At 48.4% G+C, this 20652-nt stretch overlaps 1 protein-coding gene across 7 annotated transcripts in view; it reads right to left on the reverse strand.

Annotated features, from left to right (window-relative positions):
• NINJ2 (ninjurin 2) overlaps positions 1 to 20652 on the reverse strand; it is a 98811-nt gene that overhangs the window by 44664 nt on the left and 33495 nt on the right. Inside the window, exon 1 of one of the 7 annotated variants that reach the window (XR_010147935.1) lies at positions 944 to 4257. The exons of 5 other annotated variants lie outside the window; for them this stretch is intronic. Coding sequence is in view for 1 of the 2 variants with exons in the window: in XM_024347619.3 (XP_024203387.1) it covers positions 944 to 955 (12 nt within the window). In the remaining variant the exon portion in view is untranslated. Of the gene's footprint in view, positions 1 to 943; positions 4258 to 20652 lie in introns of those variants that run through there. One more of the 7 variants, XM_024347619.3, reaches the window with a different exon arrangement.

A 20652-nucleotide genomic window follows, 5' to 3' on the forward strand; every position in this document is an offset into this window, starting at 1 on the left:
ATTCTCTTTTCCATTTTGTAGTCCTTGTGAGCTGAGCAAGGCATTATCATTCTTTTATTTAAAACAATAGGGGAAACACCGGGCGTGGTGGCTCACACCTGTAATCCCAGCACTTTGGGAGGCTGAGGCGGGTGGATCACGAGGTCAGGAGATCGAGACCATCCTGGTTAACATGGTGAAACCCCGTCTCTACTAAACATACAAAAAAAATTAGCCGGGCGTGGTGGCGGGTGCCTGTAGTCCCAGCTACTCAGGAGGCTGAGGCAGGAGAATGGCGTGAACCCGGGAGGCGGAGCTTGCAGTGAGCCGAGATTGCACCACTGCACTCCAGCCTGGGTGACAGAGTGAGACTCTGCCTCAAAAAAAAAAAAAAAAAATAGGGGAAAACAACAACAACAGCAGCAATAGGGTACTTGTCTCAGCTACTCAGGAGGCTCAGGCAGGAGGATTGTTTGAGCCTAGGAGGTCTAGGCTGCAGTGAGTCATGATGGCACCACTGCACTCCAGCCTAGGCGACAGAGTGGCAAGACCCTGTCTTAAAAAAAAAAAAAAAAAAAAAGACGAAGGAGAGAAATAATGTTTGACCATGGAAGGGCACACATTTTTGTTGTAGCTAGAGCATGATCCCAAGTCGACTCCGAGTCTGGGCCTCTTTCCGCTCCCAGCTGTCCTACTAGCCTAATTCATCTTGGCATCACTGGGGCCAAAAGCTACAAACTCCATTTTGAGCTCTAACTTTGCAGAGTCATTTCCACCCTTCTGCCTTCCCCATCCCAACAAGTGCACATGCACACACACATTGCCGGACACCCAGCAGACACAGAATCAATGCTTTTGCGTGAGTGAAACAGCCCCTCTGGCAGCCCTCTTCACCTGCCCAGTCCCCAGTGCCCAGCACCCAGTGCTGAGCTGGTGAAGATCCCATGGCCAGAGGCACACTTACCATATACATCATGACTCAGATCCCATTTGCTGACTTGGAACTGAAGCCTCTTGCCCCACCAAGCAATTACTGGAGAACAGGAAGTCTCAACGGAAAATGAGGTCAGCCTGGTGGCTGAGAGGAAAAGGGTCAGCGAGCACAGCCTTCTGCCCCCGTGGGTCCCCACAGCAGCCAGCCCAGGGCCCTGCATGCAGCAGATGCCCACCACAGCTTCACTGGTGGGTTAGCTGCTCTGAGCGACTCTGTTCAGCCCAGCCGCAGGAGGGGGTTACCAGGCAGGGACTTAATATGTGGCTCTAGAGTCTGAAGGAGACAACTTCAACTCAACCTTGTTTAGCAGAACTGGGCTATGACAAGGACAACCACAGCACTGGAAATCTATTTTTTTTTTTTTTTTTTTTTTTTGAGACGGAATTTTGCTCTTGTTGCCCAGGCTGGAGTGCAATGGTGCAATCTCGGTTCACTGCAACCTCTGCCCTCCAGGTTCCAGTGATTCTCCTGCCTCAGCCTCCCAAGTAGCTGGGATTACAGGCACCCGCCACCATACCTGGCTAATTTTTTGTCTTTTTAGTAGAGACGGGGTTTCACCATGTTGGCCAGGCTGGTCTCAAACTCCTGACCTCAGGTGATCCATTTGCCTCAACCTCCCAAAATGCTGGGATTACAGGCATAAGCCACGGCACCTAGGCTGGACATCTATTCTTTAAAGAACTCTGTGTTACCAAATTCAGTTCTGCAATCTGTCCCAAGAACTTCCTTTTCTGTGCCCTAAGTTACGATAGAGGAAGAGGCACATCATCCCCAGGCCTGCCTGCCTTTCTTTCTTTCCTTCTTCTTTCCTCCTTTTCTTTCTTTTTCTTTCCCTCTTTCTTTCTTTCTCTTCCTTCCTTCCTTCCTTTCTTTCTCTCTCTCTCTCTTTCTTTCTTTCTTTTTCTTTCTTTCCTTCTTTCTTTCTTCCTTCTTTCTGTCTTGCTCTGTGACCCAGGCTGGAGTGCAGTGGCACGATCTTGGCTCATTACAACCTCCACCTCCTGGGTTTACGCAATTCTCCTGCTTCAGCCTCCTGCATAGCTCAGATTGCAAGGGCACACCACCACACCCAGCTAATTTTTGTATTTTTAGTAGAGACAGGGTTTCATCATGTTGGCCAGGCTGGTCTCGAACTCCTGACCTCAAGTGATCTGCCTGTCTCAGCCTCCCAAAGTGCTGGGATTATAGGCATGAGCCACGGTGCCCGGCTCCCAGGCCTTTCTTGAAGTGGCATAAAAGTAAGAAAGGATTTTAGAAATCATTTAGTCTAAACTCCCCCTGGTCACACCTTTGGAAGCATTTCCCTGTAGATATTCTTCCCATGCCCACCATACCTCTTTCTTGGCAATAAATAACCTGCTAGAAGTCAGAAGAGAGAAAAACTTCCATGAGTTTCCAGGAAGCGAGGCCATTATTACTTGTTGTAGGAGGTTGCCCCCCAATATCTATTTGACCTTCTTGCAGGATAGTAGAATATTTGACGGGATGCATGACCACTTAGCTAAAGTCAGCATTTCCCAATCCGTCTTGCAGCAGCAGGGCTGTATGACCAAGGTCTGGCTAATGAGAACTTAGCAAGAAGAATTGTGGCCCTAAAAGGAAGGCACCTGTCTTCTCTGTCCCCTCCCTCCCTTTTTCCCAGGCTGGAATGTGGAGATTGTGGCGAGCATCTTCAATCATGTGTATAAGGGACATATCCCAGGAGCAGAGCAACAAGCTAGAAGGAGCCTGGGTCCCAAACACCGTGGAGCTACTGTATTATCCCTGGACTGTCTGCACGCAGACTATTACACACAGGCAAGAAATAAACTTCCATTTTGGTCTAAGCTGTTATTATTTGGCGTCTTGCGTCAGTGAAACCTGCGTCCTAACACAACACTCTGTGGGGTGTTGGGGCAGTCGCAATCTCCCGTTCTCTGAGAAACCGCCAATTCCACACACCTAGGAGGTAGCCTGGTGACATTATATCCGGTCCAGGAATATCTGGCTCAGGCTGGGTAGAGTAGGGGCAGGAGTCCTGTCCAAGCAGGGCCAATCAGATTTTCCCTTCCATTAATCTGGAACTGAGATTCACTGTTGCTATTCAACCTCCACGGACTACATGAACCAAGATGCACCAGGAGAAGCAAAAATGAGAGGCCAGGCAGCCCCAGAGAAGCAGAGGGAAGGAGCTGTCTGGGTTGGTGGGGCTCGAGGTTCTGGCCCAGGCACTTGGACGACCTCCCTGATCTCCCTGTTGTGTGGTTCTTGGGAGAGATCCTGACACTTTATGATAAACTCCCTCTTTTGGTCTCAGATGCTTTAGGTTCCTTTCTGTCACCCGTAACCCAAAGTACCTGAGTCTCTTCTGATCCTTGTAAAGATCTGTGTATCCTCAAAACCAGGGGACCCATGTGTCTGCAGCACACCCTTGGCACACCGGGTCCTCTCCATCACTGCAATCATAGAAGGTCCTGAGGTGAACTAGGTGGATTGACAGATTGATCGCCTGATCAGCTGATTGGTGAATCAATCCATGGGTCTTCCAAGGGATGCTAAACAGGCCTCATGGAATCACAGAATCAGGGTGAAAGGGACAAAAGGCATCAGGCAAGGTGTGACCAGAAAGGCTTCGTGACATGTCCAAAGCGTGCAATTCAGTGGCAGAGTTTCAACTGGACCCCAGCCCAGCACTCCCAGGTTCACTCCTCCTCCCCTGCCATCCCTGGCTGGCCCAATCTGGGGGTGCTCTGACACACCAGGAATAGTTTCCCCATGCTAATGAGCAAAATCCCTGTGACAGCTATGTCAAATCAAGCATATCTGCGGCTCCTAAGAAAAATGAAAATGTATCCTTTTCTCCTTTTTCTGGGTCTTTCTCTATAATTCTAAATCTCATCATGCATTTTAAATAATAAATGGGCTGGGCACGGTGGCTCATGCCTATAATCCCAGCACTTTTGTAGGCTGAGGCAGGTGGATCACCTGAGGTCAGGAGTTCAAGACTAGCCTAGCCAATATGGTGAAACCCCATCTCTACTAAAAGTACAAAAAATTAGCTGGGCATGGTGGCAGGCACCTGTAATCCCAGCTACTTGGGAGGCTGAGGCAGGAGAATTGCTTGAACTTAGGAGGCAGAGGTTGCAGTGAGCCAAGATTGCGCCATTACACTCCAGCCTAGGAGACAGAACGAGACTCTGTCTCAAAAATAAATAAATAGGCCAGGCGCGGTGGCCCACGCCTGTAATCCCAGCACTTTGGGAGGCTGAGGCGGGCAGATCACGAGGTCAGGAGATCGAGACCATCCTGGCTAATACGGTGAAACCCCATCTCTACTAAAAATTCAAAAAATTAGCCGGGCGTGGTGGTGGGCGCCTGTAGTCCCAGCTACTCAGGAGGCTGAGGCAGGAGAATGGCGTGAACCCAGGAGATGGAGCTTGCAGTGAGCCGAGATCGCGCCACTGCACTCCACCCCGGGCGACAGAGCGAGACTTTGTCTCAAAAAATAATAATAATAAATAAAATAAATAAATTAATTAATTAATTAAAAATGGCCTTTCTTCTCTGGAAGGAGCAATGATGGTACCTCCACCATGTGCCAGGCCCCACGCTGGCATTTTCTTTCCAGGTGCTATTTATTTAAGCCCTTCCAGAAGCCACAGGCATGTGGGGTGGAGAAAGGCCAAGTAGCTTGTCCATAGCACGTGGCTAGTAAGAATGGTGTCTTACACGATGTCCTACTGCCTCCTAAAGAAGACCATCCTTAGCGATGGTTGCTGCCTTGACTTTCCAGCCTTCTCCACAGGCACCTGCTCAGCTTGGTTTGGGTCCATGGGTATTGGGAAGTTACTAATCCCACTGTAGTTTATACCTCATGACTTCTTGCATTCTGCTGAATATTCTAGACTGCATGAGGGAGAGGACTGTGTGTAGGTCCAGGGACTTGGTCTTGGGAGAACATAAGTCTGGGTCGTTGGGTGGTGGCAGAACAAAATGTTTGGAGATGGAATCTAGATGATCATCTGTGCGTGAGCTTCATGCCCAGGGGACATGGTGGGGTGGGGGTGGCGGTGTGCCTGTGTGCCCACGGGGGGCTCAGCAGATGGCACTCTTCCCTCACAGTCCTGCCGGGCCTGGCTCCCTCCCTCTGTCTTCTTCCCCTTGCATTCCCTACTTGCCTCTGTACACGTCTTCCTCCTCCATGCCTAGACGTTCTTTAGTACCTGTGCTCTAAGAGGATTCCTGCTTCCCTCTTATCCAGAGAAGTCACTTAGTTAGCTCATTTTTTTTTCCTCCAAAGAAGGGAACAAAGGCTTGACACCTCAGGGCTCAGCCTGCCTGTTTTTTGAGCTGTGTTTGCACCCAGAGCTGCGTGTCTGTCTAGCTCAGGTTCCCAGAGGCCTAGGGGCAGGACCATGTCTTCACACGTCGGGCAGCGTGCATTGTCAGCGCTCTATGAAAAACAAATAGCAGTTATGCAAAGACAAGGAAGCTGCTGGCTCATGGAGGCTGTGGTCCCGAGCTCAAAAGATGCAGGCTTGAGGTCTTAACTGCTTCCATTTAGCGCACAAGCCCACGTCCCTGACACCAGCCACAGGAGGATTCTGCACTCCCATGGTCTCTCTGAAGAGTCGGGAGAGCGGTTTGTGTGAATGTGTAAGGTAGGGGAGGACTCTCTGATTTCATTATGGATTATAGAAATAATAACCTACAGTCATCTTTCAGCTCTGATAAATGAGTGACTCTCAAAGGAGATATGCACGCCCCATTAGGAAGCTACATCCAAATCTCAGCAATCAGGGTGCTAAATGAGAACACCTTATATTTACCAAGAGGAGCATGATTTTTTTAAATGACCGACAGCTTTTCCAAAGGCTAGATCTGCTTCTCATTCTTTTCTCTACTAAGAAACTCTGGCTCACACCTGTAATCCCAGCACTTTGGGAGGCCGAGGCAGGTGGATCACCTGAGGTCAGGAGTTCAAGACCAGCCTGACCAACATAGAGAAATCCCGTCTCTACCAAAAATACAAAACTAGCCGGGCGTAGTGGCGCATGCCTGTAATCCCAACTACTTGGGAGGCTGAGGCAGGAGAATTGCTTGAACCCGGGAGCCAGAGGTTGCAGTGAGCCGAGATCACACCATTGCACTCTAGCCCCGGGCGACAAGAGCGAAACTCCATCTTAAAAAAAAAGAAACTCTGCTCACCCTTCAAAGCCCAGCTCCACTGCCACAGCCCTTGGGAAGCCTTCCTCAGCTCCTATCGGCTAAATTTATCCCTCTTTCTCAGTTCTCCCAAAGCATTTGCTTCACTCCACTAGTACAGCACGTACCATGGGCTATTAGAGGGCTATGTGTGGGACTGTCATCCTGTGGGCTGCATGCATCCCAAGCACAGGAAATGTGCCTCACACGACTTCACATGCCCTTTTCAGGGTCATCTGACAAGCAAGGGAAAATCCTACAATTGGCAGAGCAGTTGTGTTGATGTAGGAAGTGTCTGAGAGGAAAGGGCTGAAAGGAAAAGTGAGGCACACTCTCGGAGAGCTAGAATATCATTCCAGGGGGTTTTAGCTAGGGTGAGGGGCTGCAGAAAGCAGTACTTGTAATGGGCCAGAGGTATAGTAGTTAGAGAAAGCTGATAAGAATTTGTTGCGGTAAAGGAAGTTCTCAGGAAGGTAAAGGACCGGTTCAAGGAAACTTCTGAGTATAAAAAAACCAGGACTGCATTGCCATTTCAACGGGTTGCCTGGACTAGATTTTGAAGCAAAGTCCTATAGTCAGGAAAACTCCAGGAGCTGACTTGGACTTCTCCAAGAACAGAGGCTGGAGGAGGAAAGAAGGAAGCAAAGGCCATGGTAATGACCTTACCATTGGGATAAACTGTGTCAAGCTGCACTGAGTAACCAGGTTGTGTCCTATAAGTTACTAATCCCACCATGGTTTATACCTCATGACTTCTTGCATTCTGCTGAATATTCTAGACTGCCTGAGAGAGAGGACTGTGTGTAGGTCCAGGGGTTTGGTCTTGGGAGTACATAAGACTGGGTCGTTGAGTGGTGGCAGAACAAAATGTTTGGAGATGGAATCTAGACGATCATCTGTGCGTGAGCTTCATTACAGTGAACAGTGGGACTGCTCTGGTCCCAGGGTAATGACGGTGACAGTGCTGCAGGTTGCAGGAAACCCACCCCATTCCCCCTCCAAATAGGAAAGAGGCCACGATGCCAAGAAAAGGGACTTCTTGACTACAAAATGGGCCTAGCTACCAACTTATAAATTAGAAGCAAGATTTCTGAGTGGTGTCAGGAAACTGCTAGTGTTCTCCTCTCTTGTACCTTTAAGATTTATCCAAAATGAGACACCTTTCTATACAGTAGCATCTGATGTGACCGAAGTGTGGAGACAAGAATCCCTAGTTGAACCAATGAAGGATCAAAAGACCCTAAAAGCTTACCTTGGCATCTCAGGCACTTGGAAAGCTAGCATTGCCTCCAGTTCTTTAAAAAAAAGTGTGCTCAGCCAGGCGCAGTGGCTCATGCCTGTAATCCCAGCACTTTGGGAGGCCAAGGTAGGCGGATCACCTGAGGTCAAGAGTTCAAGACCAGCCTGGCCAACATGGTGAAACCCCGTCTCTACTAAAAATACAAAAATTAGCCAGACGTGGTGGCACAGACCTGTAATCCCTGCTACTCGGGAGGCTGAGGCAGGAGAATCGCTGGAACCTGGGAGGCGGAGGTTGCAGTGAGCTGATCACTCCATTGCACTCCAGCCTGGGTGACAAAGCAAGACTCCGTCTCAAAAACAAAAAAGTGTGTTCACCCCCTGTTCTTGCCCTAGGTCCCTAATCTAAGCGAAGTTGTTGTAGTAAAGCCTGGGATGCACTAAGAGGACAACAGAGGAAAGACACTGGGGGAAGAGCCCACAGCAGTCAGAGCACGTCCTCCCCTCACGAAGCCTTCCCTAAAGCCCTGGCCACGTGCTGAGAATCCTTCTTTCTAATCCTGCCCCTGCATATCCGTGGCCGAAGCATTCCTTCTGCCTCCAGACCTGCCTCCACAACAGCTGATGAGGCAAGTGTCCTGGCCGAAGCGCAGCAGTTCACATCCCCTTTCTTCCCGGCCTTGACATTAGAGGATGCCTGTGCAGCTCTGAAGCTCCTGGGGATAAAAGGCTCAGGCTGCTGTGCTTCTTCTCACAGGTCCCTGAGCTCCCCCAGGGCTTTCCTACGCAGAAGGCCGGCTGGCTGAGCACTCCCAGCTGCAGCCCCGCTGGCGTCGCTGTGTTTTCTGTGCTCTGCGCTCACTCCCCAGGACGTTCTGGTTTCCTCATCTCAGCTCTCTTTGTTTAGCCACAGAGATTGGGCAACTTCTGTTAGGCAGCGAGGTCGGGGCCCTGCCTCCTAAGAAGGGGCCTCTCCCTCACAGGTCAGTCTGAAGTCACTTGTTCTCCAAGCCCTTGCTCACCCCAGGGCCCTGACACTCAAGTCCATCCAACACCAGGTGCCTCTTTCTCTGGGCACTTGGTGCCCAGGTAAAATTTTCAGATATTATTGCTGTTTTTAACATTATTCAGTGAATAACGTACTCTGGTGGTCTGAAAGGGATAAGGGGGGATTCTGATTTACGGATTTAATGTCAGACTGCATAAAAGCCTCCTCTCTCTCCTTCGAAAGTTTTCTAGGGTGCTAGGTGGCAGCAACCCTGTTCTGTCAATAGGACCATCTGAACCCGTAGGAGCTCCTGGCTGGACAATGCCAAGGCGCGGCTGCAGTGTGTGGTTAAAAGTCCCGTGGAGAGTTGGTAATGAGGAGGTGGGGGTGAGGAGTTGGTAATGAGGAGGTGGGGGTGAGGAGTTGGTGAGGAGGTGGGGGTGAGGAGTTGGTAATGAGGTGGGGGTGAGGAGTTGGTAATGAGGTGGGGGTGAGGAGTTGGTAATGAGGTGGGGTGAGGAGTTGGTAATGAGGTAGGGGTGAGGAGTTGGTAATGAGGTGGGGGTGAGGAGTTGGTAATGAGGTGGGGGTGAGGAGTTGGTAATAAGGTGGGGGTGAGGAGTTGGTAATGAGGTGGGGGTGAGGGGGGAGTGTTGAGAAGGCAGTATGCCACTCTGGAACCCCAGAACAGCATTTTTTAGGACTCAGGGCCCAGAGGCGTTTTAGGACTATGGAAACTTACCACAGGAAGGGCTTTAGTAATCAGTTGTGCCTGATCTGTCTATTTTACAGAGGAAGAAACTGAGGCTCAGAGAGGCATATAACCTACCAGCAGGCTTTGGTTAGTGATCTGGGTTGACCCAGTGAAGGTCAGTCTGACAGCACTGTGGCCTGGGGCCCTCTCAGTTACAGCGCCAGAGCCTCGGGCTCCAAGGAGACTGCAGTTTTGGATCAGGAGCCGAATTGCCTCTTATCGCAGAAGTTCTGTCTCCGTCTGCAGGGAAAAGGAGGCTCTTGGCCTCCCAGGGTAGCAAAAGGCAAACACACTTGGTTACCAGGAGCCCTTGAGAAGGTGGCAAGAGTGGAGAAGAGCAAACACCTGACTCCCTCCATCTCTGGCTTTGGCTCTAGACTCAGATGGTTTAGAGCCAAGGCCTCCAACGGCCTCTCAGAGCTCTCAGAGAGCCCTGTTCAGGTGCAGAAAAACTGGTCTCATGTCTTCTCCATGGGTCCCCACAAACAACAGATTATCAGAAAGGTCAGGCTTCTTTCTGACAGGGGCAGCAAAACTAAATCCCAGAACTTCAAAAGGTCATGTGTCTTGTGGAGAAATAGTTGGGGAGTGAGGTGCCCGCAATTTCTTTTGAGGAGAGCAGTGGCTAGAAGAAATGGTCCAGGAGGGGGGCAGTTTATTGTCAGGACCATTGGATGGAGTCCAGCAAGTATTTATCAGGAGTTGATGGTGTGTCCAGCCCCAAGCTGGGCACTTGGGGTAGGGGATACAGAGTATGTTTAGGACTTGGCCCCTGCTTACAAGGTGCTTGCTGGCGATATAAGACTTTCATATGTGATTCAAAAAAGAGAAAAGGCAGAAGCTATGTTAATGGCCAAAGAGAACATGCTTTAGAAGGAATGAGAAAAATCAGTGTGGGCTCATCTAGTTCTGAAGAGCTTCATGGAGTGGGGCAATCTTTATACAGCCACACACCCTGCAGTCAGTGTGTGAACTGAGGAGAGAGGTGGGAATGAGCATAGGAACTCACCCTTTCTAACCTCCTTTGTACACAGGCTGTGAGCTAGAATTAGAATGTAAAGAACGCTGTGTCCTCCAAGGGTGGCATATTGCCTGCGGAGTCCTCCTGGGCCCTTGCAGGATGTGGCCAAGATGCTTGGTGCTGCAGACAGTCTCCCGGAAGAGAGGGGCTTACACATTCTTGGTAAGCTGTGGCTGGGTTTAGAATGATTCCTTGGGAAAAGGGGTAGCAAAGTAACTGTCCTAAAGAAGCCCCAGGTATCCTGAGCCCAGCAGCCTTACATAAAGTAGTATTGCACAGTGACTCCATTTCAGGGTCTGGATTTAGACTTGGCTTTGAGTCCTATCTCTGCAGCTTTTAGTAACTGTGTGACATTGTCATTGACCTCTCTAAGCTTCAGTTTCCTCATCTATAAAGTGAAGATAATATTCCTTAATGGTCAGGGTTATAGTGAGGACTAAGTGAGGGAGGGCTCAGCTGCCAGCTTGGCATCCTCAGCCCATGGCAGCGGTGTCATGGCTTTGTGCTCCAGTTTGTTGCCAGGGCCTGGTGTTTCATGGTTCACTCTCTTGTCTGACTGTTTCCCAGATCAGGCAAGCCCTGAAGCGTCCTTTCATCCCTTTGGACACCTAGTGAGGGGAGAGTGCAGGCAGTGTGGGAGTGGGAAACTGGATGTCATAGCTGGGTGTCCATTCTATAGCTCGTGGGCATCCTGCCATGGGCCCAGGACATAGTCAAGAGACCTGGATGGAAATGGGCCCCAAACTACTTCACTAGGAGCTTTGTTTTCCTAGACCACAGTTTCTTCATCTATAAAATAAACAGCTTAAATTAGACCAGCGATCCCCGCTTTGTGGGAAAGGGAGAGGGTCTCAGACAGTATGGGGTCCCTGAATCCAGATGCACAGCAAACATTGCCTAGAGAACAAATAGATGATGCGTCTCACACATAAAGCCTGTGCTGTTTGTCAAATGCACAGAGGTGCTGCTATAATTTTTAAGATACATGTAAAAAGTATTATTGAATGCATGGTAGCTTTTTCTCAGCATGCAGTTCTTCATTTGTAGATACTAAAAGTACAATTATGATTACTTGGAAGGATCCAAAAGTGGTTTTGAAGTTTGTTTATTTGTTTTTGAGACAGAGTCTTACTCTGTCACCCAGGCTGGAGTGCAGTGGCGCAATCTTGGCTCACTGCAACCTCTGCCTCCTGGGTTGGAGAAATTCTCCTGCCTCAGCCTCCGGAGTAGCTGGGATTACAGGTGTGCACCACAATGCCTGGCTAATTTTTGTATTTTTAGTAGAGACGGGGTTTTGCCATGTTGGCCAGGCTGGTCTTAAACTCCTGACCTCAAGTGATCCACCCACCTCGGCCTCCCAGAGTGCTGGGATTACAGGCATGAACCACTGCTCCCGGCCAAGGATTTGAAATCTTAAAGAGGTACTCAGGCTTGAAAAGTTTGGCTACCACTGGATGAGATGAAGGACTTAACCTCTCCTGGATGTGGCTCCTAATTCCAACCTAACAAACAAGTACTCCTGAGTCTCTAGCCTCACGTCCTTCTTGAAGAAATAGCAGCTACTAGAAGAGGTTCCCCTGTGGCAGTGAAGACAAACTAGAAGGAGAGACAAGTAAGAAAGAGTAGTGTACAACCAGGCATGGTAATTCACACCTGTAATCCCCGCACTTTAGGAGGCTGAGGCAGGAGGATTGCTTGAGCCCAGGAGTTCAAGACCAGCCTGGGCAACCTAGAGAGATGCCATCTCTATAAAAAATTTAAAAAAAAAATTAGCCAGGCATGATGGCACACACTTGTAGTCCCAGCTACTTGGGAGGCTGAAATGGGAGAATTGCTTGATCCTGGGAGTTTGAGGCTGTAGTGAGCTGTGATTGCACCACTGCACTCCACCCTAGGTGACAGGGTGAGACCCTGTCAGAAAGAAAAGAAAGAAAAAGAAAAAAAGAAAGAAAGAAAAGAAAAAAAGAAAAGAAAAGAGAGAGAGGCTGGGCACGGTGGTTCACACCTGTAATCCCAGCACTTTGGGAGGCCAAGATGGGAGATGGGAGATCAAGAGATCAAGACCATCCTGGCCAACATGGCGAAACCCCATCTCTACTAAAAATACAAAAATTAGCTGGGCATAGTGGCGTGTGCCTGTAGTCCCAGCTACTCGAGAGGCTGAGGCAGGAGAACCACTTGAACCCGGAAGGCAGAGGTTGCAGTGAGCCAAGATTGCGCCACTGCACTCCAGCCTGGCGACAGAGTGAGACTCTGTCTCAGAAAGAAAAAAAAAAAAAAAAAGGAAGAAAAGAGAGAAAAAGAATAGTGTGGCCAGGCACTGTGGCTCACACCCGTAATCCCAGCACTTTGGGAGGCTGAGGTGGGTGGAACACAAGGTCAGGAGTTCATGACCAGCCTGGCCAAGATGGCGAAACACTGTCTCTACTAAAATTAGCCGGGCATGGTGGCAGGTGCCTGTAATCCCAGCTGCTCGGGAGGCTGAGGTAGAGAACTGCTTGAACCTGGGAGGCGGAGGCTGCAGTGAGCTGAGATCACGCCACTGTACTCCATCCTGGGCGACAGAGCAAGACTGTGTCGGGGAAAAAAAAATTTTAGAAAGGCCAGGCGCAGTGGCTCATGCCTGTAATCCCAGCACTCTGGGAGGCCGAGGCGGGCGGATCACGAGGTCAGGAGATCTCTACTAAAAAATACAAAAAATTAGCCGGGCACGGTGGTGGGCGCCTGTAGTCCCAGCTACTCAGGAGGCTGAGGCAGGAGAATGGCGTGAACCCGGGAAGTGGAGTTTGCAGTGAGCTGAGATCGCGCCACTGCACTCCAGCCTGGGAGACAGAGTGAGACTCCGTCCCCAGAAAAAAAAAAAAAAAGAACGAAAGAAAGAAAGAAAGGGGCTACCTAAAGAGAGGAAGACAACTTTTATAAGAAAATCTGGGAAATGCTCAGGATTCTATTTGTTTAAAGGCCCTTTTTAAGAAATGCTTGCCACTTCCTAGTATTTGTCATTGTTTCCTACTGCACACGTTTGCAGCATATGGGAAGTGGGAGGAGTTAGAATGTCCTCCAAATTCCCTTGACACCCAGTTCCCACCTTCATCCTCTAGAAAAATGTGTTGCTTTGTTTTGTTTAACTTTTCAGGTCACAGACCCTTTCAGAATCTGATAAAGGTGATGGACCCCCTACCTCACCCTAAATGCAGTCGCACATGGATAACTTTTCTTTTTTTTTTAATTTTTTTTTTTCATGAATAACTTTTCACATAATTTCAGCAGGGTCATCGCCTCCTGAGTTCACATGGACCCCCTTGGGAATTTATGGACACCCCCACCCAGGTTAGGAAAACCTGCTCTTGTGTGGGTTGCTTCAAACAAGTTTAAATTTGCCTTCTCTTAGTTGTCCATAGATCTAAGCTTTTTCTAAAAGTCCCATGGAACTTGTAATGAGACCTCTAAATGTCCCATATCCCAAAATGCTGTTGTAGGCTTCTTAGATTTTGGAAGACCAGGTCAGCAAAAGACAGCATGCACTCAGGTGGAATATTGCAAAGGTAGACATCAGCTCAAGGCTAGCTTCTCTGGGCAGCTGGTGCAAGGTGAATGGAAGCAAGATAGGGGCTCAGGAACAGAGTCCATCTGAGAGCCAGCGCTCCCTCCTGACTGTGACAGTTTTGTAAGTTTCTGTCCTAGGAGCTGTGGGCCTGCAGACCTGTGGTCCTTGAAGTGGAAAGCTGCTCCCATCTCTAGGAAGGATCTCCCAGCCTCTGTCCCCCTCCCCCACTGCTACCTGAGCAGCTCTCCCTTCACCTCAGGCCCTGTGTGAACACACCTTACTTCAGGGTTCCTACCCCGGCAGCCCGCCCTGTCTGTTAGTGCTGTGAGTCTCTGAATGTACCAGCCAAAATCAGGGAAGGTTTCTTCCCACCCACTCAAAACTTCACTTTTCTCATCATCCAAACTCCGAATCTAAAAGCCCAGTTGTTATTTACCAACTTGCGTCCAAATCCACTCTTGGGCTTACTTTGCAACCAGCATGTACTCTGGGATGAGTGAGAAGCGACAGGCTAGGAAGGGATCTGGGGTTTACTAGTGACAGGCCAGGCTGCTAGGTTTGGCTGAGGTGCCGCAATTTGCACCAGGCAAGGGAGGTGAATTCAAATACCAGGATGTTGGGCAATATTTCAAAGAGTGAGGCTGGGCATGGTGGCTCATGCCTGTAATCCCAGTACTCTGGGAGGCTGAGGCAGAAGGATCGCTTGAGCCCAGGAGTTCAAGACCAGACTGGGCAACATAATGAGACCCTGTCTCTACAAAAAATTTTAAAAGTAGCTGGGTGTGGTTGTGCACACGCCTGTAGTCCCAGCTGCTCAGAAGGCAGAGGTAGGAGGATCGCTTGAGCCCAGGAGGTCAAGGCTGCAGTGAGCCGTGATCACACCACTGCACTCCAGCCTTGGTGACAGAGCGAGACTCTGTCTCAAAAACAAAAACAAAAACAAAAACAAAAAACAAAGAATGAAATTCATTGCTATTACAGCCCTTCCTCTACCCTCACCCTGAACTCTACGTCCCATCCTCTTACTCTACAACGTACTATGCAAATGACTCATTGTTCTCTACAATGTTACCCTGCTGGGTTCAATTCCATCTGAGCTTTGTAGGACTCCAAACCTATGTGTAAAGGTATGAGCACTTCAAAGGAAGATTGGCAGGGAAGGCCAATCCTTCTGCTTATGTATTTTATTCTTTGATTTTAAAAATCAATTTATCCAATAGATATTTATGGAGCACTAACTGGGTTAGGATACTAGTGTATGGGGATACAGAAAAATACAAAGATATACCAGGATACTGGAATATGGGAAAATGTATGAATGAATGAGATCTGGATTCACTTTCAAGGAGCTTGCCGTCTAGTAGAGGAAATGACATACAAATAAGCCACAACACATGGTATAAAAAATATATATGGCCGGGCACAGTGGCTCACACTTGTAATCCCAGCACTTTGGGAGGCAGAGGCAGGTAGATGACCTGAGGTCAGCAGTTCAAGACCAGCCTGGCCAACATGGTGAAACCCTGTCTCTACTAAAAATACAAACAATTAGCCAGGCGTGGTGGCATGTGCCTGTAATCTCAGCAACTTGGGAGGCTGAGGCAGGAGAATTGCTTGAACCCAGGAGATGGAGGTTGCAGTGAGCCGAGATTGGGCCACTGCACTCCAACCTGGGAGACAGAGTGAGACTCCATCTCAAAAAAAAAAAAAAAGATGGCTGGGCGCGGTGGCTCACGGCTGTAATCCCAGCACTTTGGGAGGCCGAGGTGGGTGGATCACCTGAGGTAAGGAGTTCGAGACCAGCCTGGCCAACATGGTGAAACCCTGTCTTTACTAAAAATACAAATATCATCCCGGCATGGTCGTGAGCGCCTATAATCCCGGCTACTTGGGAGGCTGAGTAATGAGAATTGCTTGAACCTGGGAGGTGGAGGTTGCAGTGATCGTGCCACTGCACTCCTGCCTGGGCAACAAGAGAGAGACTTCATCTCAAAAAAAAAAAAAAAAAAAGATATATATATATATTTGCCCTAGCTTAGTAACTATCATTAGCAAGTGATATTTAAGCTGGACTCTGAAGGATGGGTAAGAGTTGGAGAGACAAAGATGAGGAAAAGGCATCTAGGTGGTAGGAATGGTATGCCAAGAGCCTTGGAAGCAGCAGGTGGACCTACATGCAGACTAGCAAATAGTTCTATTTGGCAAGAACATAGGGAGAGGGAGTAGACAGAGAGAAGGTCAGAAGGCCAAGGTGAAGTCGAGACCTTGCATTTCAGGCTGAAGAGTAGTTTGGGAATTTCAGGGGAATCACTGAAGGTTTTTGAGTAGAGTTTGTGGTGATCATAGCTGTATCCTAGAAAAATTAATTTGGGAGTTCTCTGGAGGCTACGTTGAAGAAAAAGAAAGCATTGGGTAGGGGTATTAGAAGAGGGAACATCTACAGGAGCCTTTTCCAGCAAGCTACTTCTGGTCAACTAAGCCAAAAGGGACCTTGGCCTCTGTTCTCTATGGTCCTCACTGTCTGGACCTCTCATGGACGGTACAGACAGACAATATAGTTGTTAGGGGCAGAGTCTACTATAAAGTACCTTCTCAGAGCTTGGTCCACCATGTGGAATAATTATATCCAGATTTATTTTAAAGATTAAATGAGATAGACTCTATCAAAACACTTATTAGCACAGAGGGAACGGATAAGCAATTTTTAATAAATGGTTGATAGGATAATCATTATCCTATGACTCATCTTGTAGATACGTGTGTCTAAAACTGGAATCACCTCCTTTATGGGTAGGAAGCCACAGCTTCTTGTACCAAGTAGATGATCAATGAATATGAAATAAATAGATATCATGATCGGTGAGGGATTAGGCTGTAAGAGTTTCATTAAATTTAGGAGAATCATTCCCTTTGAATGAGGACTGACATATTTCTTGCCTGAAGTGTTCCCTGTTCTCAGAAGTACAATCACTATAACTTGGCAGATAGGATGGGATGAGTTTGTCCTTGAGACAGGACATCAAGCCCCAGTTTTGGGTAATGTTTTGACTTCACTGGTCCTGGCAAGCATTAATCTGAAGTCACTAGGCCTCTGGGCCTGTTCCTAATGGGCCTGTGTCCACCCAGTGACGAGGTATTCATAAGAAGCCCTCCTAATATCTGCTGGCTACATTCACGGGAACCTTGGTGTAGGCCTGAAAAAAGAGCTGCGTTAGCGAGGAGGTAGTGGGAGCTAAGAGTTATTATACAGCAATATTTAGGCGCTGGACTCCTGGTTGCTTTTCCCAATTCTATTGCCCAGAACTAAGAAATTTTGGACACTCTCTTCTTTCTGCCGCAGGGCCTAATCATCAAGGCATCCCTGAATACTGACTGCCTCCTACCAGTGCCTGCTACCTACAAAGGCATTGATGCACTAAGTGCCACAGGGCCCTCCAGGACTTAAAAGAGTTTCACTCTAGCTGAACATAAAAGGTGAAACACAGAAGAAATATGGCACTGTGGTTAAGGGTATAAACAATGGAGTCAGGGTGCCTGGTTCAAATCCTGGCTTTCTCACTAGCTGACACGAGGCAGTCAAACTTTCTGTCCCTTAGTTTCCCTATCTCTAAAGTAGGAATAATAATAATAGTATCTACCAAATGGGGTACTATTAAGAGTTAAATAAAATAACTTAGCTTGGTGCAGTAGCTTGCGCCTATAATCCCAGCACTTTGAAAGGCTGAGGCGGGAGGACTGCTTGAGCCCAAGAGTTCAAGACCAGCCTGGGCAGCATAGTGAGACCCTGTCTCTACAAAAATTAAAAGATTACGCAGGTGTGGTAAGACATGCCTGCAGTTACAGCTACTCAAAAGGCTGAGACGGAAAGGTTCTCTGAGCCTAGGAGTTCAAGGTTGCAGTGAGCTATGATTGTACCACTGTACACCAGCCTGGGTGACAGAGCCAGACCCCATCTCAAAAAAATAATTCAATAAAATAATTTGTGTAAAGTGCTAAATACAGTAATGGCCCATAGCAAGCACCTAATAACTGTTAACTATTATTTTTGAATTAAATCATAGCATCCAACCTGAAAAGCAATATATGGCAATAAGGAATTTTCTAGGCCATGCCTTTAGAATTTTTATCATCCTTTTAGAATTGAAGCTTCTTGTTAGAAGATTCTGTCCTGTATTTTCATGGATGCCCCAACAGCCACCCTCCCTGCCTTGCAATCAAACAGGTGCTCAAATATTTTTTGAGAATATAATTAAGTACATTTCTACTTTCTAATTTCTAAATGAATGAAATAGAGAACTAGGAAACTTAGGACAGTAAGACTGATGTCAGCTGGGCAATCAGAGAAGGCTTCATGGAGGAGGTGAGACTGACGTAGACCTTGACAAGTTCAATAGGATTTAGATGGATAAAGTGAAGCAAGGAAAATTCTAATTATTGGAGCCTCGAATGGGTTGGGTGTTCATGAGAGGCAGGGGCAGACTTCGTGGGTACAGCTGCAGCATACTGCACACACATTAAGGGTGGCACCTCTGTGCCCAGACCTGGGCTTAAGTGGAACCAGACTCGCCTGGGACAGACTTTGGGCGCAGTGACAGGAGCCCATCAGCTGCTCAAGAGACCCCTGCCAAAATCTCAACTGGAGCTGGGCACAGTGGCGCATGCCTGTAATCCCTGGGCACAGTGGTGCATGCCTGTAATCCCAGCTACTTGCGTGCCTGAGGCAGGAGAACCCAGGAAGTGGAGGTTGCAGTGAGCCGAAATTGGGCCACTGCACTCCAGCCTGAGCGACAGAGCGAGACTCCGTCTCAAAAAGAAAAAAAAAGTCTCAATCAGCTAGGCCAAGTCCTTCCTGTCCTGTCCCTGTCCCTGCCGCATTCTCCCCGCCCTGCCCCCGGCTCCTCTTTCACACCCTGTGCCAGACAGAAGGCCTGGGAGTGAAAAGACTGGCCATGGGGACAGAGAGCTGGATCCAAAGGTCAAGGCTGAGTTTGCCAGAGCCTGCAGGATCCCTGCACCGCTTTACTGGATCCCCAGGTTGAGCTGAGATGCTGCTCTGGGTGGAGAAGGGGCTATGAGCCTCTGGCAGGCCTCTGTGTCACACCTTTCCACCAGGGAAAACTGGGTGTGGATGTTTCCCCTTCGTATGTACTCTGAGATCTCTATGAGGAGTCTTCCTAGAGGGGAAGGGGGAAGCCTCCTCATAGAGATCTCAGAGGACATAGGAAGGAGCCAGGTCTTTCCGTTCTTCTGCGTCTCCTCACAGCGTCACCTACAAGGGTCTGGCACACAGTGGACACTCTTCCTGGCTTTTCTGGTACAGAGTGACCAACATAACAGTTAATAGCATTTCCTCATTTTACAGACAGGGAAAGCAAAAAACATAAGCATGGTAATGCATATGTAATATGTGTCTATGGCAGAGGCATTCGAACCAGAATGACTCCATCTTGAATAGGGGCTGGTAAAATGAGGCTGAGACCTGCTAGGTGGCATTCCCAGGAGGTTAGGCGTTCTTAGTCACAGGATGAGATAGGAGGTCAGCACAAGACACAGGTCACAAAGGCCCTGCTGATAAAGCAGGATGCAGTAAGGAAGCCGGCCAAAACCCACCAAAACCAAGACGGCGATGAAAGTGACCGCTGGTTGTCCTCACTGCTCAGTATATGCCAATTATACATTAGCATGCTAAGAGACACTCCCACCAGCACCATGGCAGTTTACAAATGCCATGGCAACACCTGGAAATTATCCTATATGGTCTAAAAGAAGGAGGAGTCCTCAACTGGGGGAGGGGGAAAATCTCCATCTCCTTCCCAAAAAGCTCATGAATAACCCACCCCTTGTTTAGCATATGATCAAGAAATAACCATAAAAATAGCCAACCAGCAGCCCTCAGGGTTGCTTTGCCTATAGAGTAGCCATTCTCGTGTTTCTTTACTTGTCTAGCAAACTCGCTTTCACTTTACTTCATGGACTAGCCCAGAGTTCTTGTACAAGATCCGAAAAACCCTCTCTTGGGGTCTGGATCGGGACCCCTTTCCGGCAATGATACCCTTTTCATGTGGTAATTCATTTAATCCTTACAATGATCCTCTGAGGTAGGTCCCATTATTATCTTCATTTTACATGTGGGAAAACTGAAGCCTGAAGGATGAAGAGCTTCCCAAGTTCACCCAAGGAGTAAGTGGTCCACAGGACTAGGAGCCTGGGATTTGCGCCGAGGCAGTCTGGCTCTGTTCTCCATTGGCCACTGCGATGCCACCTGGGTGGAGGGAGCACAGGTCCAATGGCGGGGAGAGTACGATACAACCCAAGATCCTGTCTTCCAGGTCTCTCCACACAATTAACCTACTCAAAACTTCATGACAGGCCAGCAAGCTTGTCCAACCCACAGCCTGTGGGCCCCGTGCAGCCCAGGACGGCTTTGAACGCGGCCCAAAACAAATTCGTAAATTGTCTTAAAACATTATGAGTTCTTGGTTGGGCATGGTGACTCACGCCTGTAATCCCAGCACTTTGGGAGGCCAAGGCAGGTGGATCACCTGAGGTCAGGAGTTTGAGACCAGCCTGACCAACATGGAGAAACCTCGTCTCTACTAAAAATGCAAAATTAATCAGGCCTGGTGGCGCATGCCTGTAATCCCAGCTACCCAGCTACTCAGGAGACTGAGGCAGGAGAATCGCTTGAACCTGGGAGGCAGAGGTTGCGGCGAGCCGAGATCGTGCCATTGCACTCCAGCCTGGGCGACAAGAGCAAAACTCAAAAAAAAAAAAAAAAAAAAAAAAAAAAAAAATATATATATATATATATATATATATATATGAAGTTTTTTTGCGATTTTTTTAAAGTTTATCAGCCATTGTTAGTGTTGCTGTATTTTATGTGTGGGGCAAGACAATTCTTCCAATGTGGCCCAGGGAAACAAAACAATTGGACACCCTGGAT

Source organism: Pan troglodytes, chromosome 10 (genome assembly GCF_028858775.2).
Source record: "Pan troglodytes isolate AG18354 chromosome 10, NHGRI_mPanTro3-v2.0_pri, whole genome shotgun sequence".
NCBI classification, from domain to species: domain Eukaryota; kingdom Metazoa; phylum Chordata; class Mammalia; order Primates; family Hominidae; genus Pan; species Pan troglodytes.